General features: G+C 34.0%; 3 protein-coding genes across 3 annotated transcripts in view; 2 read left to right on the top strand and 1 right to left on the bottom strand.

The window, feature by feature from the left end:
- The first annotated feature begins 36 nt into the window (after positions 1–36).
- On the top strand, positions 37–12312 carry LOC117118969 (F-box only protein 31-like). Its single transcript, XM_033263719.1, has 10 exons — positions 37–316; positions 1307–1372; positions 1909–1985; positions 3104–3277; positions 3705–3779; positions 4528–4637; positions 5334–5490; positions 6328–6566; positions 7178–7262; positions 8991–12312. Exons 1-10 carry the CDS (start codon positions 97–99, stop codon positions 9060–9062), a joined length of 1275 nt encoding a protein of 424 aa, XP_033119610.1. The 5' UTR covers positions 37–96; the 3' UTR covers positions 9063–12312.
- Positions 10994–15590, bottom strand: LOC117119050. Its single transcript, XM_033263860.1, has 4 exons — positions 15423–15590; positions 14012–14210; positions 13654–13780; positions 10994–11941 (listed from the first exon to the last, which is right to left on the bottom strand). Exons 1-4 carry the CDS (start codon positions 15588–15590, stop codon positions 11935–11937), a joined length of 501 nt encoding a protein of 166 aa, XP_033119751.1. The 3' UTR covers positions 10994–11934.
- A 2321-nt stretch (positions 15591–17911) lies between these two features.
- LOC117119031 (serine/threonine-protein phosphatase 4 regulatory subunit 1-like) overlaps positions 17912–19044 on the top strand; it is a 43374-nt gene continuing 42241 nt past the window's right edge. The window contains exons 1-2 of the mRNA XM_033263839.1: positions 17912–17959; positions 18066–18110. Coding sequence (XP_033119730.1) covers positions 17953–17959; positions 18066–18110 — 52 coding nt within the window. The 5' untranslated portion in view covers positions 17912–17952. The remainder of the gene's footprint in view (positions 17960–18065; positions 18111–19044) is intronic.

The following is a 19044-nucleotide window of genomic DNA, read 5'->3' on the forward strand; positions in this document are numbered from 1 at the left end:
CTTCCAACTCGAGCCTGCTTCCTCGCTCGAGAGAGGTGCCTGGCTAGCCAGGCCAACCAGGCTTCCTGGCTGGTGGACTGGTGTGTGATGGTGTGAATGTTGTTGCATGGAGGAATTGTAAACATGGATGATTTTAAACATAATAAGTATTGTGATGGATCAGAAATATTGAATATTCAGACCTTTCCTCTTGAATTATTAGCACATGTGTTCAAGTTACTAAGTGGTTCAGATCTTGCAAGTGTTGCTCAAGTATGTAAACGCTTTTATGAGGTGTCGAATGTTGAAACTGTGTGGCAGACATTGTGTCTCAGAGGTAAGAAGACTGGCCTAGGCTAGATAGACAGATGGGCCTAGCTAGAGAGAGGCATACCTCCTTGGACCTAGTAGTAGGACATGTAGGCTATCTACTGACTGTAAGTAAAGCCACAGGATTGGTTTTGCTGCTACAGTACTGGCTGGAGTAGGTCACCCTAGCTAGAGTATGCCTGATGAAAACACTATAAAGGCCTCTGTAGTGCCCAACCAGTAGCACATGCATGAGACTGGGTGGGTGAAGACGTCCTGCCTGTCCTAGTTAATGAACCAAATCATGTGAAGTTTCAAGGACACCAAGATTATAATTGTTATTTTATTTTGAAATCAACAATAAATAATGAGTCATGAGTTAATTTGATGAGTCAACCTTTCAATGAATGGATCAATAACCAACCTGGTGGTTTGATGCTATACTTCCAGAATATACCAAGAACCCAACCAGTAAAGAAATAAAGGACGATAGCTGTACTTAATTTTGGCATATGGGCCTATTTTGCAATGACCTGTTTTTTTTTTTGTTTTTTTTGTTTTTTTTTCTAGATTAAGGGGTTTGAGAAACTCAATTTTTCTATTTTTGCCTAATAATGATGTGACTTAGTTTTATGGAGGGTTTATAATCTGTACTGTAGTAACTTGGGTATAAAATCCCACCCCCTATTTTACGGCCATTTTTACGTACCAGCCTACCCTCATTCAAGAGTCAAGAGTGTGGGATAATTTGAAAGAGCTGACATTTCCAATCACCCATACTCTAAAAAACAAAATTTCAACTTGAATTCATGCAGTGCTGAAAAAACTCCCCTTTGATTGAAAATGGGGATTTCCATCATAAGGCCATCCCAAAATTGGCCAAATTTTGTGTTGAAGGGGGATGGGCATATACCAGAGGAACTAAAGTAATTGGCAAGTTCACTTGTTCTTGTAAACAAATTTAAAATAATAACAAAACAAAAGTAAAATATTCACAAATATTTTGTTACTATTCCAGAATACAAATTTACATCGGAAGATTTCAACACATGGAATACAAGTTATAAAATCATTTATACTAAAGGTATATAAATTAACTTGCTTTGTTTGTATTATTGTTACTTTTACCTGAATTTTATAATTTAAACATGAGAGAGACATAATTGAAGTATAGATCTAATAGGAATTATATAAAGGTTAGAATTATATTGTCCATGAAAAATTACTAAAAATAACATGCCTTATTTCAGGGGACAATACATCATTAATGTATTTGCATTTATCAAGTCTTTTATTACCTTCTTAAACATATGTCCTTTATGTTACAAATAAATGTTTTGGTACCTGCCTTAAAACAAAGTTTATATAGTCCCCAACCATAAAAAGATTTTTTTTTATAAGGCATTATAGTACAGTACCTATTGATTCTTATGCTTTCCTCTCATCAGCTCATTGAGGCTGTCTTACCTGTGATACTGTATATAATATTAATTATTTATAATAAATTATATAGTATTAATTAGTAACAACCCAAGATGAAACAGTGTAGCAAATGATGATAGATATTATTGATATATTAGTATTATTACCATCATAATAATAATTATTATATTTATTAAGTTCTTAGAAAATATGGAAATTTGATTGGAACCTGGCAACCAAAGATCAATCCATATGGAGGGCTTCTATCAATCAAGGTGTGTACATAGAGATATAATAAGAATACTAGAGCGCTAACTGCAATGTATTCGATGTTCGAAATATGCAGAGCTGTGTGTGTGTGTGTACCATCCAAGATGGCTGCCATAGATTCAGCCAATCAAATTTCCCCTGAGCACTATCATTTTCAATTGCGCCCTCAATCTACACAGAAAGTTCAGTACAGCTAGTTACCCGTATTTTGAAACTCGAGCGTTGCGGTGTATGGGTGTAATGTACACGATTTTAATTCTTTTTAATATTTGAATAAGATGCTCTACTTGGCCTGTTTTTGGCTATGACAGTTTAATAATTTGTCATTATCAATACTAATTATCATTAATGAAATAATATTCAGTCAGAGGGCTTATTTATGTAATAATATGCATACTAAGCCTGAAGGTGGCGCTTTCCTACGGCAGCCATCTTGGATGGTACACATACACAACTCTGCATTGCTCCGCCATCTTGTCAGCACTCTAGTTGTTTAATAGCTCTATGGGTGTGTATCAGTATTGTAACGCATAGTGCATACAGTAGCTCGTGTGTATCGTCATTATCTACAGTACTTGTGGTTACTTAGTCAGAAAATATGGTATGACCATATCAAACTCCCAGTATCCGCTACATGAACGAAAATATTTGATATACACATTTTATTTCAAACATTGCTGCCATGATGCTGTTCATGTGTCATGGTGACGTGTACACTCATCAATTCGGTACTGAGCTGATGGGCGCAATAAAAAAAATTTTCTTGATCTGATTGGCTGCACATTAGTTGAATCATTTCGAATTTGCTGATGTGAACAACCACAAGCAAAGAAGTGAGCAATTAGGACTCGCGCATGAAAATTATACTGCGCATGCGTACAGTCAAACATTTTCAATTCGCGCGAAACAATTTGCATGGAAAGTCGGCTTAATTCAGCAAACGCTTTATTGTTTTGATCTGAGAATTTTTTTGTTGTAGTCCTGTCCTATGGGAGTACTCTTAAATATACTTCTTATTGAGTGTATAATACTCTCATTGCATTTCTCGAAAAATTTCTAAAAGAAAATACAATACCATTAATTATTAAATTTAGGAAATATAAAATTTTCAATTGTGTTTCAGTTTGATAAAGGAGCCATAATAGGAACCCAGTACTTTGCACCCCCAGACCCTAATGTTTGTGATCCTCTCAGAAAGAAAAAGGTCTTCAAAATCACAGTGGATGATGACAACATCACAAGGCTTTTATGCCTAAAAGGCAAACCCAGCAATGTGCACCCATTCCTTTTCACGCCTGTAAGTAGAACAATTTTTCTAACAGTCATTCATAGAATCAACAGATAAATATAACTATAAAAAATTGAAAACAAGAAGAAAACGAAATTTATATATAAATACTTAGGCAAAACTTATTTTATACCTAAGTATGTAAATTTAAAGCATTTAACCATTGCATTATTACATTGTTTAACATTCACCAATAAAATTTTATTTATAATTTCTTCTCCACCTGGATGGTTTTGGCAAAACTATTTGCTATATAAGAAAACAAAATTTTATTTTTTTTTATCCGCCCTCCTCTGACGACCTTAAAAAAAATAAGTTCGCAAAACAAGGTTTAACAATTAATGTCCAGCCTTACTATGTAATACTTGCAAATTGCAAGAATGAAGTATAATTTAAGTAATTCATATTTTTATTTTTATGATAATTTTGCTTACAGGGTGGAAGTATGGATGACTTTTCCTTTAAATGCTGTAAACCAGATAGACACAGGAAGGGCTCAAATAAACAAGAGGTTAGTTATTTTAACAAGTAATACACTTAAGTAAAATGCTTAAGTAAAACTTTTGTGATACGACATTCGCTGGAATAATTTGTTCATCAGCATTAGAAGTTCTAGTTAAGTTGAGATCAAGAAGGTGGTCAAAATTTACTTGTAATTATCTGGGTTCCGGGTGTGGCAGGAGTTTCTCGAAAGTCAGCATGATGTACCACGCTCCCACTATTAAGTGAAAATCTCTGGAAACTAATCCTTTTGTCATGCATTCATGATGTTTGAATGTTCTTACTACTCAATTGTATTGACTTCATAAAGACAGCTGACCATAGGTATCACCTAATATATAATTTAATTTATTAAGAAAGCTCATTAAACCAGATCTTCTGGAAGTGCCTTTTCCCTACCTGAGACAAAAGCTGTCTCAGTCCCTACTTGGAACACCCCTTCCCCCCCCCTCCCGCAAAAAAAAATGTTATCATTATCAACATTGTAATCATTGTTGTTTCCTATGCTGTAAAGCAATAGGAACCATTGCAATGGCCTGGAAGTTTTCATCCACACGCTGACGTAATCAAATTCACAGGAGATGTAAACAAGCAAACTAGAATTTCCAAACACCTGTTTGTTATGAATTTTTGCATAATGTGTAGTATTGGCTGCAATTTTGCCCTATTCCTTGAAAAAATGTTTGGATAAATATTAAAGCAATAGACAAGAACTTTATTACACCCATCCATCCAAGACCCATATTATTTTATTTCAGGAACTGCAGCAATGGATTCATGAAGAGCTAGGCATTGACATTTTACCATGTGCAGTTGATTACAGACTTGAACTTCTCAGGATACAATTTTTCATTAATATGCAGTTTGAGTAAGTTTTTTTTTGGTTCAAATTTATTAAAAAGAGACAAATGACAAGTTTGTTAATTTTTGCAGAAATTTGTCATTTATATGGTTCCAAAGGAAAATATTGTATGGAGCTAGCAGGTATGAAGATTATTTGAAGTTTTGAAGGATATATATATATTATACCCCCTATTTTACACCCAAGTTTACATACCAGCCTTCTCCTGCTGGCCTAGAAAAGTCACTTGTATACCCATTAACACTACAGCATAGTACACACTTCTTATCACTTTCTCCACTCATCCCAACATCCTATATCAGCTTTCCAACCAGCATCATATATGGCATTAGTGATAGGAATAATAACAATAAATTAGTATACCTGTCCATAATCAGTCTTTATTCAAAACCTATTCTTCCGGGTTCCTGATGCTGTCTGTGCCTGTTCAATAGAAAACTTCAAAAACATTGACTATTCTGGTCCAAATGTCACAGAAAGAGAGATAGGGAATCAGTTGTGACCTCAGAGCTTCGGCTTTGACTTTATTTTAAGCTCTGTCCACACTATGAAATTGTAGGTGACAAACTAATGTGACAACACAAATTTGTCACATAGAATCTGATAGTGTAGATGGAGCTTTACTGGTGAAGTTCTAAGTACAGAATCTTGTCACTTCAAATGTTGTACTAAATTGCCAAGTAATTTTTTTTTTTTCATCAGTGCTTCATGTAACTTCAGACGGCTGCATATTCCAACAGGGAAGGAGGCTAACCAGCCAGTTCAACCGGGTCTTTACAAAGGAACATACGGAGGTCACGGAATTGAATTGGTGATGGTCTCCTACCATGGCAACAACTTACATGGCGTCAAAGTGACGGTGAGATTAATTTTTATTGTTTTCATTTCTTGGAATTAAATATTACTATGAATGTGTATTTTTAGTATTAAGGAAAACATTTTTTTTTCAAATTTCATCCCCTAGCCCTACTATCTAGTCCTACTATCTTGCCTTAATTCCATTTTCCTGATGATTAAAGGAAACTAACTAAACTAATAAGTCACCAAGTTTTACCCATCCCAGCAGTTTTTGCCTTAAAAATTAGACTACAGTCTAGTAACAAACATTTTGTTGATGTCCAACCCACCTTGAAAGCCTTCTAGAATTCAATTATGATTATGGCACATCTAGATGGCCGGAAATGGCACTCTCATGCTTAAGTCTGAATGTAATTTTCTTTTTTTTTTCTATATTTTTTTTATAATTTTAAAAAAATTAGGGGGGAGGCCGGCTAGGGTCGTCTTTAAATCTGTCACTGACAATTGATCACATGTTATCAAATTAGACATACTTTTAACCAACCATCTAAGTGTTACTTTGTGGCAGTGCCAATAGGGTTACATTAGGGAATTCTGTTCCCCATGGACATACATAGACCTCCTTTGCTAATTCAACCATAGAAAGGTATTGTGGTTGCAGTACATATATTCAAGATTTAAGATTTCTTTATCTTCCAAAAAAGGACATTTCTAGCGGGAACATTTTCATTTCAATAAATAAAAGCACAATTTTTACCAATCTAAACCATTAAATCTCTTTGCCCTTGTCTGGAGGCCCTTAGCATGTCTGACCCCTGACCCATGCTGTCTGGCAGAGTCCAGTCGACAAATTTCTGAAGCCACCAATGCTGTTACTAAACCAACTTCTTTCGTACAGGGAGATCCTAACGTACCAGCAGACCAGCTAAGCATTCAAGCTCACATGAACGAGCCCATGGTACTGAACACAAGCGATCAGCATTCTTTGTCTGAACTGGAAGCACTGTCCAAAGATAATGTACTCTTGCCAAGTGACCAGAGGAAAGCTAGGCAACCGTTTATTGTCCCTAGAGACGTGATGGATAGAGGAATGTCAAAGGTTAGCGAAAGGATAGATTTGACGCATTGTATAGGAAGGTACGATATGTCATTTTTTTTATTAGAGGTTGAAAAAAAATTAATGATTTCATGGTTTGTGTGGTCAATCGTAATAATAACAATAGAAATATTATAATATTATATTTTGAGTCAGCAATATTTTAATTAAATAATAACATTGATTTAGCAATTTTGTAATTTTTAGTTACTGTGGTTTTTTTCTTATATATAGCGCCTTTTGCTTTTAGTTTGCTAAAAAATGAAGTACCGTAGTTATGAATTTCCTTAATCTCCCAGCTAGCTCCAACTCATTTTCACTTCCCCCCACCCAGTACTCAGAGATATGCCACTGATGAATAACCATGTTTTTCCTTGGTCATTGAATCTATGAACAAAGTGCAACCTCTGCTGTCCCTGAAAAGTATTCATCCCCACCCAATTTCATTCAAATTCATTTACCTACCAGGTGCCCATTTATACTGCTGGATGAAGGGAGACAAATGTAATGTTTTGGGACTAGTATCAGGCTTGAACCTGCTGCGCAGCCTCTCAGTATAAAGCCCAAAATCTTAATGCTGAACCACATGCTTCTACTAATAGATAAATAAATGAATAATTATTTTCTTCATTTCTTTATATTTTTAACACAGGTACTTTGCTACAGGCTTGATTGCGATGGACGGCTTTAAGAACCCTTCCCGCACACCTTCTCACTTTATCGTATTCAACGAAAACATGTTCGCAATGCTTTGGATAGAGCTTCATTCCATTAGTTTGTACTGTAGAGTGGAAGAAGAGTTGATGTGAATGTGTGATTGTATCTATTTAATATTGTTTCCATTGCAATTGGTTAAAATCATAGCAGAATGTTGATTTAGTCAACTAATTAGTTGTACAGTAAACCAATAAATTCTATAATAATGTATAACTTATTGTATACAAATATCAATTTAATATTATTAAATAATTTTTTTCTATTAATACCTATTTATAATATATATATAGTAAATAATAATGCTATATTAATAATATATTCTATTGGTAGCTGAATTCGAGTCAGTAGGCCGAAACATTTTAATTTAAAATAATTATTTTTTGTTGGTATTACCAATAATATTATATAATTTGAATTGATCAAATTTAAAGTAATATATACTATTGCAGAAGTGAAGGAAAGTTATGCGACGCACAAATATATAAACAGTGACAGAAAAAGTTTCATCATCGACCATGTCAAATGGCCAAGCGGTGACCATGTCAAATGGTCAAGCGGTGACCATGTCAAATGGCCAAGCGGTGGAAGCAGAGGCACTGCAACCTATAGCCCTGATGGGGAGCTTTTGATTGGACTTAGAACGTAATGACATCACTAAGAAATTATCTGTGCATGTGAGAAGATTGAGTTCTTGTCGCATCTGCGTTTTGCAGAGAACAGAGGATGTTCACGAATATTTGAATCCGTTCTAGCAGTACGGTGTGGGACAAATCAAAGATACTAGAAATACAAGATAGAGTTCTCGCATTGTAAACATGAGGCGGAAGTCGTGCCCAACGTAGGCGGCGCCCTTCTTTTTAACCATGCAAGTTTCCTATACTTCGTGCCCAACGTACAGGGCGCCCTTCTCTCTGTATGGCGTGTGTTACTATTAGCTCGCATGGATATAACTCTCTTTACTTTTTTCTCTTTCTTTCTCTTTCCCCTGGATATGTAGAGTTTTTGTAGCATTGCCGCCATTTTATCAGCTTGTTCTTGACCATATTCTTGACTCCAACGATTCACATGCCTTATTGCTTCAGATGGAAGCTGTCCTTTGGCCCTGTCTCTTATACACATCTAGATGTGTATAAGAGACAGGGTCCATACAGCCCCTTGTGTGGACAGACAAGAGAAGTTGGCACTGCTCAGATACCAAGTGACCCTTAATGGAAAAGGAATTACTGTACGAATTAGCCTACACCTTGAGCACTTAAAGATTTTGGTATAAACCGCTATATAAACCTAACTACATTACACACAGTACATTACATACAACTTGAGCTTAAACTTAATCTAATGTATAAATATTGCTTTTTTATTAAAGAGTAACATAGGCATTCTGTAAATAGGATGAATTATTTGGTATTTTAGAGCTATGTAATTACATATATATTTTAAAAATACATATTTTCATAACGGCTCATTAAGACTTAGATTGAGATTTGCATCTATATGTTGGTAAATCAAAATTTATTTTAATATATTTATCAATTTTTGTAAAGAATTTGTGAAACTAACTGTTTTGCTGTTTTTCCACAATGGACAGCTTCTTCAGAATAGATTGAAGTCATCAGTATGATCCTCTCATTAGACAGAACTGGCCTGTAGTGGAACCATCAATGTTACTTTCACAAATTTTTGCTTTGAAAAAAAAAATTAACTATTAAACGTCTTAATGCCTGTCTCTTATACAATTCAACGAAAACATGTTCGCAATGCTTTGGATAGAGCTTCATTCCATTAGTTTGTACTGTAGAGTGGAAGAGGAGTTAATGTGAATGTGTGATTGTATCTATTTAATATTGTTTCCATTGCAATTGGTTAAAATCATAGCAGAATGTTGATTTAGTCAACTAATTAGTTGTACAGTAAACCAATAAATTCTATAATAACGTATAACTTATTGTATACAAATATCAATTTAATATTATTAAATAATTTTTTTCTATTAATACCTATTTATAATATATATATAGTAAATAATAATGCTATATTAATAATATATTCTGTTGGTAGCTGAATTTGAGTCAGTAGGCCGAAACATTTTAATTTAAAATAATTATTTTTTGTTGGTATTACCAATAATATTATATAATTTGAATTGATCAAATTTAGAGTAATATATACTATTGCAGAAGTGAAGGAAAGTTATGCGACGCACAAATATATAAACAGTGACAGAAAAAGTTTCATCATCGACCATGTCAAATGGCCAAGCGGTGGAAGCAGAGGCACTGCAACCTATAGCCCTAATGGGGAGCCTGTGATTGGACTTAGAACGTAATGACATCACTAAGAAATCATCTGTGCATGTGAGAAGATTGAGTTCTTGTCGCATCTGCGTTTTGCAGAGAACAGAGGATGTTCATGAATATTTGAATCCGTTCTAGCAGTACGGTGTGGGACAAATCCAAATCACCGTATTATTGGCATATGGGTCTGGTAGGATCCTCTCAAATGAAGGAGATGAAGACTGTATTCTGTAGGCTCAGACTACACAATTGGCTCATGTACACTATAAAGTATATCTTTCAAAATGAGTAGGGGGTTACTCTGGGGTACTGGTCCATACAGCCCCTTGTGTGGACAGACAAGAGAAGTTGGCACTGCTCAGATACCAAGTGACCCTTAATGGAAAAGGAATTACTGTACGAATTAGCCTACACCTTGAGCACTTATAGATTTTGGTATAAACCGCTATATAAATCTAACTACATTACACACAGTACATTACATACAACTTGAGCTTAAACTTAATCTAATGTATAAATATTGCTTTTTTATTAAAGAGTAACATAGGCATTCTGTAAATAGGATGAATTATTTGGTATTTTAGAGCTATGTAATTACATATATATTTTTAAAATACATATTTTCATAACGGCTCATTAAGACTTAGATTGAGATTTGCATCTATATGTTGGTAAATCAAAATTTATTTTAATAAATTTATCAATTTTTGTAAAGAATTTGTGAAACTAACTGTTTTGCTGTTTTTCCACAATGGACAGCTTCTTCAGAATAGATTGAAGTCATCAGTATGATCCTCTCATTAGACAGAACTGGCCTGTAGTGGAACCATCAATGTTACTTTCACAAATTTTTGCTTTGAAAAAAAAAATTAACTATTAAACGTCTTAATGCTTAATGTTCACAAACCAGATGAATATTTTTCAACTAGGTAAAGAACTTTTATTAAAACTTGGATCAATGTTTTTTTGATGTTTGTGAACTGATTGTCATTTTAATTTAAAGATGGATTTTTATTATTTGTGGCACCACAAATGTATATTAAGTTATTTTTTGTAGGGATACAATATTTATAATTTTATTTATGTATGTCTTGCATCTATGTCTTTGTTAAGCAAATGCTTATACTAAACAAAAATTTTATTAACAATATTTTTATTGTTCATATTCCATGCTTTAGTGTATCAGATTTTTATTCCTGGTCGTATTTTTGATATTGCATGCGATATTCATTCATTTATGGTTCAGCAAATTAATATTTTAGTGCGAGTGCTGTCTGAAGGCGGAGAATCCAAGCTTGTCCACAGGGGAATTCCCCTTCCCAACAGCATGTTTGTGACTGCTATTGGCCCTCCACGGCTCTACTCTCATTTTTTTTCAAGTGTACATTTTATGTCTGTTGCATATTGTATGATACATCTGATAGGGTCTTCAAAATAAAGAACAGAAATCAGTCATGTTCAATTAAAAAATAATTTATTACAAATTTTGTTTTCATTCAATGAATGAAATGTATGAAAATATAATATTCAAAATGAAAAACTATTCAATAGCAGCTAACTTCTTCCGTTACAAGCCAGTATAAACACTATTTGTCGTAAAAACACCAATATAATATTTTTATCTGTTTAAAAAAGTTGTTAAATAATTTCATGTTAATAACAATTGAACTGAGTTGTGATTATACAGTTGCACCATTTGATTTATTACCTCCGCCAAGGAGGTTATGTATTCACTGCTGTCTCTTAGCAAGTTTATGCAGAAACAGATGAATGGAATGATATGTAATAATCAAAGAAAGACAACATTCAATTTTCAGAAGGAAAGGTCAAAGTCACAGAAATTCAATTTTTACCATCGAGCATAAGAGAAAATAATGTAATCGCCCTTGTATTCGGGCAGCACTAAAAAAAAAACAATGTGCCTGAATACGACAGGTGATTCCATTATTTTCTTGAAGTTATGCTGCAATTTCGCCCATTATTTGTGTTGTTGGTACTATATTCAAGTATAGGGCGAGGTATGCACTGTATAGAGTGATTGCTTAAGTATATTTATTACACTAGTATTCTATATAATAACATGGCTCAATATTATTATAAAACACTGTAGCAGTAACAGCTAGATCTGCTGAAAAGGGGAACGGGGATCGTGGATCGTATCATAGTTCCTTTAAAGTAACTCTTTTATGATATTGCCTCTCTGTATGGCGTGTGTTACTATTAGCTCGCATGGGTATAACTCTCTTTACTTTTTTCTCTTTCTTTCTCTTTCCCCTGGATATGTAGAGTTTTTGTAGCATTGCCGCCATTTTATCAGCTTGTTCTTGACCATATTCTTGACTCCAACGATTCACATGCCTTATTGCTTCAGATGGAAGCTGTCCTTTGGCCTTCTTATCTACATCCTAAAAAATCGAATTAAGGTTTGAATTAAACACAGGTATATTAAATAAAATGTTAAATATCCTATTAAGTTATATATGTATTTAAAAAATTTGTTTAATTCCAATTATTAAATTATGTATGACAATAATGACATCTCGTTACTTATTTAAGAGTTTGAAAGTCCAACTTGCAATTGAAAAATTACAGCTGGTAGAGCATAAGTGAAGTTAGTTGAACACAAATATTGGGGGAATCGGAAGAGAAAATAAAATGCTAGTACTGTAGTGAAATAATGAGAATATGACTGAGACTAACACTAGAACAATTTATTTTTCAAATGAGAGTATTATACCAAAACTGTTTTATAAACATGCTTGAATAGTGGTATTAACCTTGGTCTTCTTTTAATGTGTTAATAATTATTGCAGTGGACCTGATCTATCTTTTTTTCATTGGAAATCTACACTACTGAACTGAGCTAGCCCAATTTATATGGTACACATGCAGACCATTAATCCATTGAATCACATGACTACCTCATGATTTTATGGGACTGCTGTCCAAACAAGTACTGTAATGAGGTTTGTATTTGTAACAACCAGCATGTGGTAGGCTGTGACCTAGATGAAGTCAGCATCGTAGCAGGCAATTTGACCTTTAACATTAAATTTCAGGCTCATACTAGTAGCGCAGGGCAACTCTAGTGTCGAGCTGCACCTGTTGGTAAGCCTAACCTAACACTTCAGGCACAGAAAAAAATGGTATTGAAAATGGGAGAGTAATGCAAGTTAAAATTTCTATTGTTATGTAGTCCGATTAATTATGATGGTACTGATAAGATTTTCGCAACTTCTCCAAGCCCAAAATAGTGAATATGGAGCGCGAGTCCACAATCAAAACTGGTGCTATTAATAAATTTTACTACGTTTCTATCTTTTGAAGGCTCACATTTTGACTGTGGTAGAAAATATATTGAAAAATTAGCCATTTCCAATATGAAATTGAACAATATTTTCTATTTTCATCGAAATTATATTTCTAAAATCAATATATATATATATATATATATATATATATAGTATTATGCACATATATACATATATATGTATATATGCACATATATACATACACCTATTATATTATAGAGAACTAAACAGATGCACTTATGTACGTCATTGAGAATCTATCCATCATAATGTATGGTTTCCATAGATAACAGCATTTACTGTAGTAACCATAGCAACTAGATTCATAATTATTATTGCAGAAAGAGGTTGGCTATAGTTATTGTTATGTTTCTTTTATTGAAAAAACATTAAAAAAAGAACATAAATAGATGCAATGATTTCTCATAGTTAAGAAGAACGATGTTGGAATGCTAGAGCATACTATTTTTGAATGAACAATGAATAAATACTTCATAAAATTTCCTGGGAAATGACTTAAAGATTAAAACATTTTCTATGCTCAAGCATTGAATGATAAATATAATTTAGATAATCGGTTAATGATAATATGATGAACTAAATATTGTAATACAGTAATTTATTTGTGTCAATTCACCCTCCCTTTCTTGTAATTGTAAATTTCCTCCATAAAAAGGCCTATAAAGTACAGGTTATACATAAATTTCTATACTGTATTCACTATCCATGCAGAATATTTTATATTTATTTATTTATTTTATTTTACACACTATTGTAAGCCTTTGAATCAATCAAATTCAACCTACCCTAAGACCAGATCCTTTTTGGGTCTGAATTCCGAATGTTGGTGATGTCTTTTTCTCACTTGATTTCCGACCAATAGGTGGCGCTGTCTGTGCACGCTTATGGATAGATCTACTTGATTTTGCTGACCTGTCATTGAGATTTGTATCATTGTTGAGAAATAGTAAAAACTTTGATTTTATACGGACATTTCTGGATCCGCCCTTGATTATAGTTTACTTCTGTCCTGTATATGATGGATAACACATGGAAAGTTTCCATCCCTAATACTATTATTCAAACACAAGGTAACCCAAGAGAAAGCAACTTAAAATGGACCAATATTACTGGGTTTAATTACTGATTTTTCTATAACTGTACCTGAAAATTTCTCTTTTACAACCACTCGATCTCCAAGCTTGATCCAGTTATGGACAAAGGGTTTAACAACTTTCTCCTTCGGAAGACAAAGAGGAGGATTCATATAAATATAGTTTCTTCCCCCATTGATGAGTGTCTTGTAGAAATTGCGGCAAATGGAACAACGGCAGTTGAACTCATCATGAAAAATTGGATGTCTCTGGAAAAGATAAAAGCAATTCATATAAATGAAGCTCAACAAATTTGCACACATAACAATAACATAACATGATCAAAAAAGAATAATCATGAAATTAACAACTAACATTAAATGCAAGTACAGGCCTAACTAGGCCTACAGTAGAGCATTAATAGGTCTACTCGGCTAGATCTGATCAGGCCTCAGGTAAGAATGTAAATCTTGGTTTTTTCATATTTTCCATTCATTTATTTTCATAAACCTTCCTACCGGAGAGCTGATCTTAAAATTATAGGCTAGGTCAGTATAAATAACAGTTTAACATATATACTGACTTTTTAGCAAGAAGGACTTTTATTAGGTCTTTATTAAGGGGTACCATGATGGGCCCATCATCATAGCCCTACCACCTACCTGTCCTATGTGATGACGAGCAGAAGAATTTCCCTTGTGGAACAATAAAGTTCTTATCTTATCTTATCTTATCCTCTCAGCGTGACCACTTACAATTTTTGATACCCAATGACTGGGTCGAAATTACCCAAGATTCAGCAAAAATTGCCCAAAATTACCCAAGCTTCCTGAAAATGCATTAAAATTTGAAAATTACGTGTTTTTGCATGTATAGTTTCCCGTATAGTTTCCCTTTTAGTACAATTTATAAACCATTTTTTATTGTAATTGTTTGTTAATTATTAAAATTAATATCCATGATGTAATAATACGGATAGAAAAATACGCCCTCAGTCGGCCAGTGTTATCAGTGTAGATCAGTGATCAAGTTTTATTATGTAATGCATTAATTAGGTAAGATCAATGGCAACGCAAATCACAAATAAACAATTCTGAACCCAAGTTTATAGCAATAGTCAATTAACAATGTTATGTGCACTTCGTTGAGTTTTGCTTACTTGAATCGTAGAGCTCTATGCCTGACCGTTACAAGAGGGGAAAAACCTTTAATTTTTAAGAACTTAAGAGTCATTAAAAGACACCTCAGAAGTCAAGAAACAAAATTTTCCCGAGGGGGGACCCCGGCCCCCCTTGCTTCTTGGGGTTTACTGTATCGATTCATGGAAAAGCAGTGGTCACGCTCGTCCCTCTTATTAATTATGTATGTGGACTGTTGTATCTCACACGGCTAGCCTACCTTACCTAGCCTAGGATACAACTTTACGAGTTCTTACCGTTGTTATTTGGAAGACTATTATTATAAACTTAAATATATCTTACCGAATGTTCGGATCTACCGGATTTCTTTGGTGATGAAATTTCTGTTTGTCTACCAACTTTTACCGCAGCTTTCATGTTGCTACGACGCTCTCTCATCTCTCTCCACATAAAATAATAAACATTAGTGGTACTGCTACTATCCGAAAAAAGTGCAGTCCACAACGACATCAAAATGGTTTACTAATTGATCGATTCATCTATATATCGATATATGATGACTGATTGAATGTTTTCCATGTGTTTTTGCAACTTTAAAGTTTTCAGGGGGCCTACTATAGTTAAAGATTCAAGCAACTTTATTGTCTGTATAGATAAATACAATATAATTAGAAAATTTAATTACTCGGCAAGATTACACCAAATTACATGTTCAATGCCAAGAAAATAATGTTTATATCTTAAATTAAACATCAAACAATAAAGGGAGAATAAAAACTTTTAGAAACTTTAAAATACAGTAAGACTTTAAAAATTGATTAACTGTTATTATTAACTTTGTTCGAACAGTAAACAATACGCAATCACATGAATGAAAAAGATGGATCATGAATGTATGGCTCAAATGAGTTTCTTATTTTTATATATTATTTTATGTATATTTCGTATGTAACAAATAAGAAGGAGTCATTAAAATACCAACAAATAACACATTTTAATTGTCGTACAATAGGGGGAAAAGGATACATCCATAGGACTTCTTCAGCCCATCTTTTGGCCAATCATATTCAATTTCTTGTAAAGCCAATAAAATGAATTTTTTCTGCTGTCAATCAATCAAATCATAAGGTGCCAATATTTATGGCCGAATACAATGTCCAATGGCCAATATATAGGGGGTGCAGGGGCACACTCCCCCCAAAGTTACTCACGCCTCCCAAAAAATTACTCGATCCCCACAGTCGCCCCACATAAGTAATTAAAAATCACCTAAAATCACCTTATTTTACTAATTAGCCCCTTAGCACTACCATTTCAAGACTTCTAGATACGCACTGCCAATGGCGATAGACGCCACTGACATTTGTCAACAAAAACTGCACCTAACAAAATCAATGTCTTAAAAAGAATGTTAACATTTAGATATTAAGTTATAGCTTATTCTCACAGTTAATTATTTTCATTAGGCCTTCCGTACTGTAGCCTGTTATTATTATTTTAGATTTGGATGATATTCTGTGCATTATTTTCATGTTTATGGTCCTTGTGGATGGGCTAAATTGGAACAATCTTTAACATATTATGTTTTCCCTCAATATTTTTTTCGTGCATATTACCGTACTCGCGCAAATAAGCGCCCCGTTTGAATAAGCGCCTGTCTCGAATAACCGCCCCTCCTAATGTGAAAATTTCCTTAAGCGCCCCGTTTGAATAAGCGCCCACTTCTAATTTGAATAAAAATAATTCCATAATATATTCTTTTTAGCAAATCAATAATCCAATCAATCCTGGAACTGTGGTTGTTGGCATGATTTGAGCTGCAGAGTGGAAACACATTCTTCATAGGTCAATATCAAAATGAATATATTAGGCCCTATATGTCTATGCCTAGTCTTACTCCTCTTTTTCTTTTTCCGATCTTTAGCACATTCTCATCGAAGTTTTCAAGAAAAAATACAATGATGCCATCCTGCTAATCTCAATCGGCCGATGGCCAACAAGCTAACCCCTACCCACCATCACTAATTGCATCTACTATTTGACTAGTCACTATTATGACATTCACGCATTCTTGTCATGAGCCATGTTCTCTGGACGATTATTTTTCCGCCTAACCACCATTCGTAATGTCCTTAAATAATCTCTTTTCATTCAAAAAGTGCCTCTTGAATTTAATAATTTTCCGTAAGAACCTGTCGATTTTCATTTATTTCCATAAGCGCCCCCTCAATTTCCACTCTGTTTTCACAAGCGCCCCGTTCGAATAAGCGCCCAGTTTGAATAAGCGCCCATGAGAAAGTGCAAAAAAATAATTTAAGCGCCCGGGCGCTTATTCGCGCGAGTACGGGTACATCGACATCGAGTCACTCTACAAGGTTGATAATGAGCAAATTATTAAACATTTTTGATTGACGGATAACCATTTGTACAACCTTTGCCGTTTAAGTAAAATTGTAGCCCTGATTTGCTGTCGAGTTCATTGTTGTTCACTTTGGAAAATTTCATAGCTATTACTGCATTATTTGTTGCCACTATGCGTATGATATATATGATGGAGAAAGAGTAATAAGACTGTTAGTCGATAAGCAATAAATACTGCACTAAAGAAAAATAAATAAGAAATATAGGCCTATAAACATTGATTAAAATTATATATATTGACGTTTTTCCTTGTTTTTCTTTCATCTTTTTGTATTTTATCTGTCTGTGTTTTTTCTGTGTATAATGTTTTCTGTAAAAATGATTTTATGCAATAAAGCGAATTGAGAAGAAAAGAAAAACATTCTCTTCTTTCTTTATTAATCTGTGGTTAACATGCTATTTGAGGGCGCTATAGCCCCTCGTGTACGTACGTAGTCGTCAAATATACAACATGGCGGGTAAGTACTGCTTTAGAATCGTCAGTTCCGCATTTTTAAAATGACATTCATTTGTAAAACCATTATGTGATATTTCATAAAACCTTCATTACTTGTTACTTCACAGACTACAATTTGCTCGGGCTGGGGATGCGAATTGATTCGCAAGATTGTAAGTATTGAATTTATTGTGACTTTGATGGGCGTATGAATGAAACTAAAAAATTTGATGCCGCAGCGGCGTAGGAGTGTGAAGGTACGACGTTCGACTCCACTTTTTTGGGGCCATAGCAGAGTGACATGAAACTTGAAAGCCATGGATTAACTTTAGTAATCCTCTTGCGTTCCGTAGAGACTTAGAATTAGGCTACTCTCAATCACCTAAATATATTCTGTCATGTTTGGTGTTGACTATGAAATGAGAATTAAAACACTGTTGTTGATTTTGTTGTGGGAATTGCGGTGACAGTTCCGTTGTCTTGTGCACTTTGATGTGTATTTGCCTAAATGAATGTATGTACAGTATATGTGTAGTAGTAGGGCTAGCTTTACTAGGCCTAGACCTATAAATGCAGTGAAACAGCAATATCTCTCTTGACCCAAGTGATCACCTTATGCAGCTATTGTTATGTAAACCCATTCATTTCAATGGTAGGCCTATAATAGTTAAGATATTGACATTTGAATGTACGCTGGCCAGTAAATTTTTTTTGCTGTACGTTATCTTTGACACTCATTGAAATGCATGTGTGACTATCTGTGGCTGCAGGCTAAATAGGCCTAGGCCTATCTAGCCTGCAAATTTTATTTGTTCCTATAGGCCTCTTACAGTACACAGCACTCACTACCCAGTCCCAACCACCAATTACCCAAGCAAGCCTGTACTGGGCTACTTAAAAAGCAAATACCAATGGCTTTACAGTATGTTAAGGTTGAATTACTTTATTCAACCATATTTCACAACATCCAATTGATACATCTCAATTTCATTTCAGCAACATTTATTTCTTTCATCTTTCTTTGAGATATATATATATATATATATATATATATATACTATATATATATATATATATATACTGTATATATATATATATATACTGTAT

Source organism: Anneissia japonica, unplaced genomic scaffold (assembly GCF_011630105.1).
Source record: "Anneissia japonica isolate Jap-2015-1 unplaced genomic scaffold, ASM1163010v1 scaffold1826_len1998817_cov189, whole genome shotgun sequence".
NCBI lineage: Eukaryota > Metazoa > Echinodermata > Crinoidea > Comatulida > Comatulidae > Anneissia > Anneissia japonica.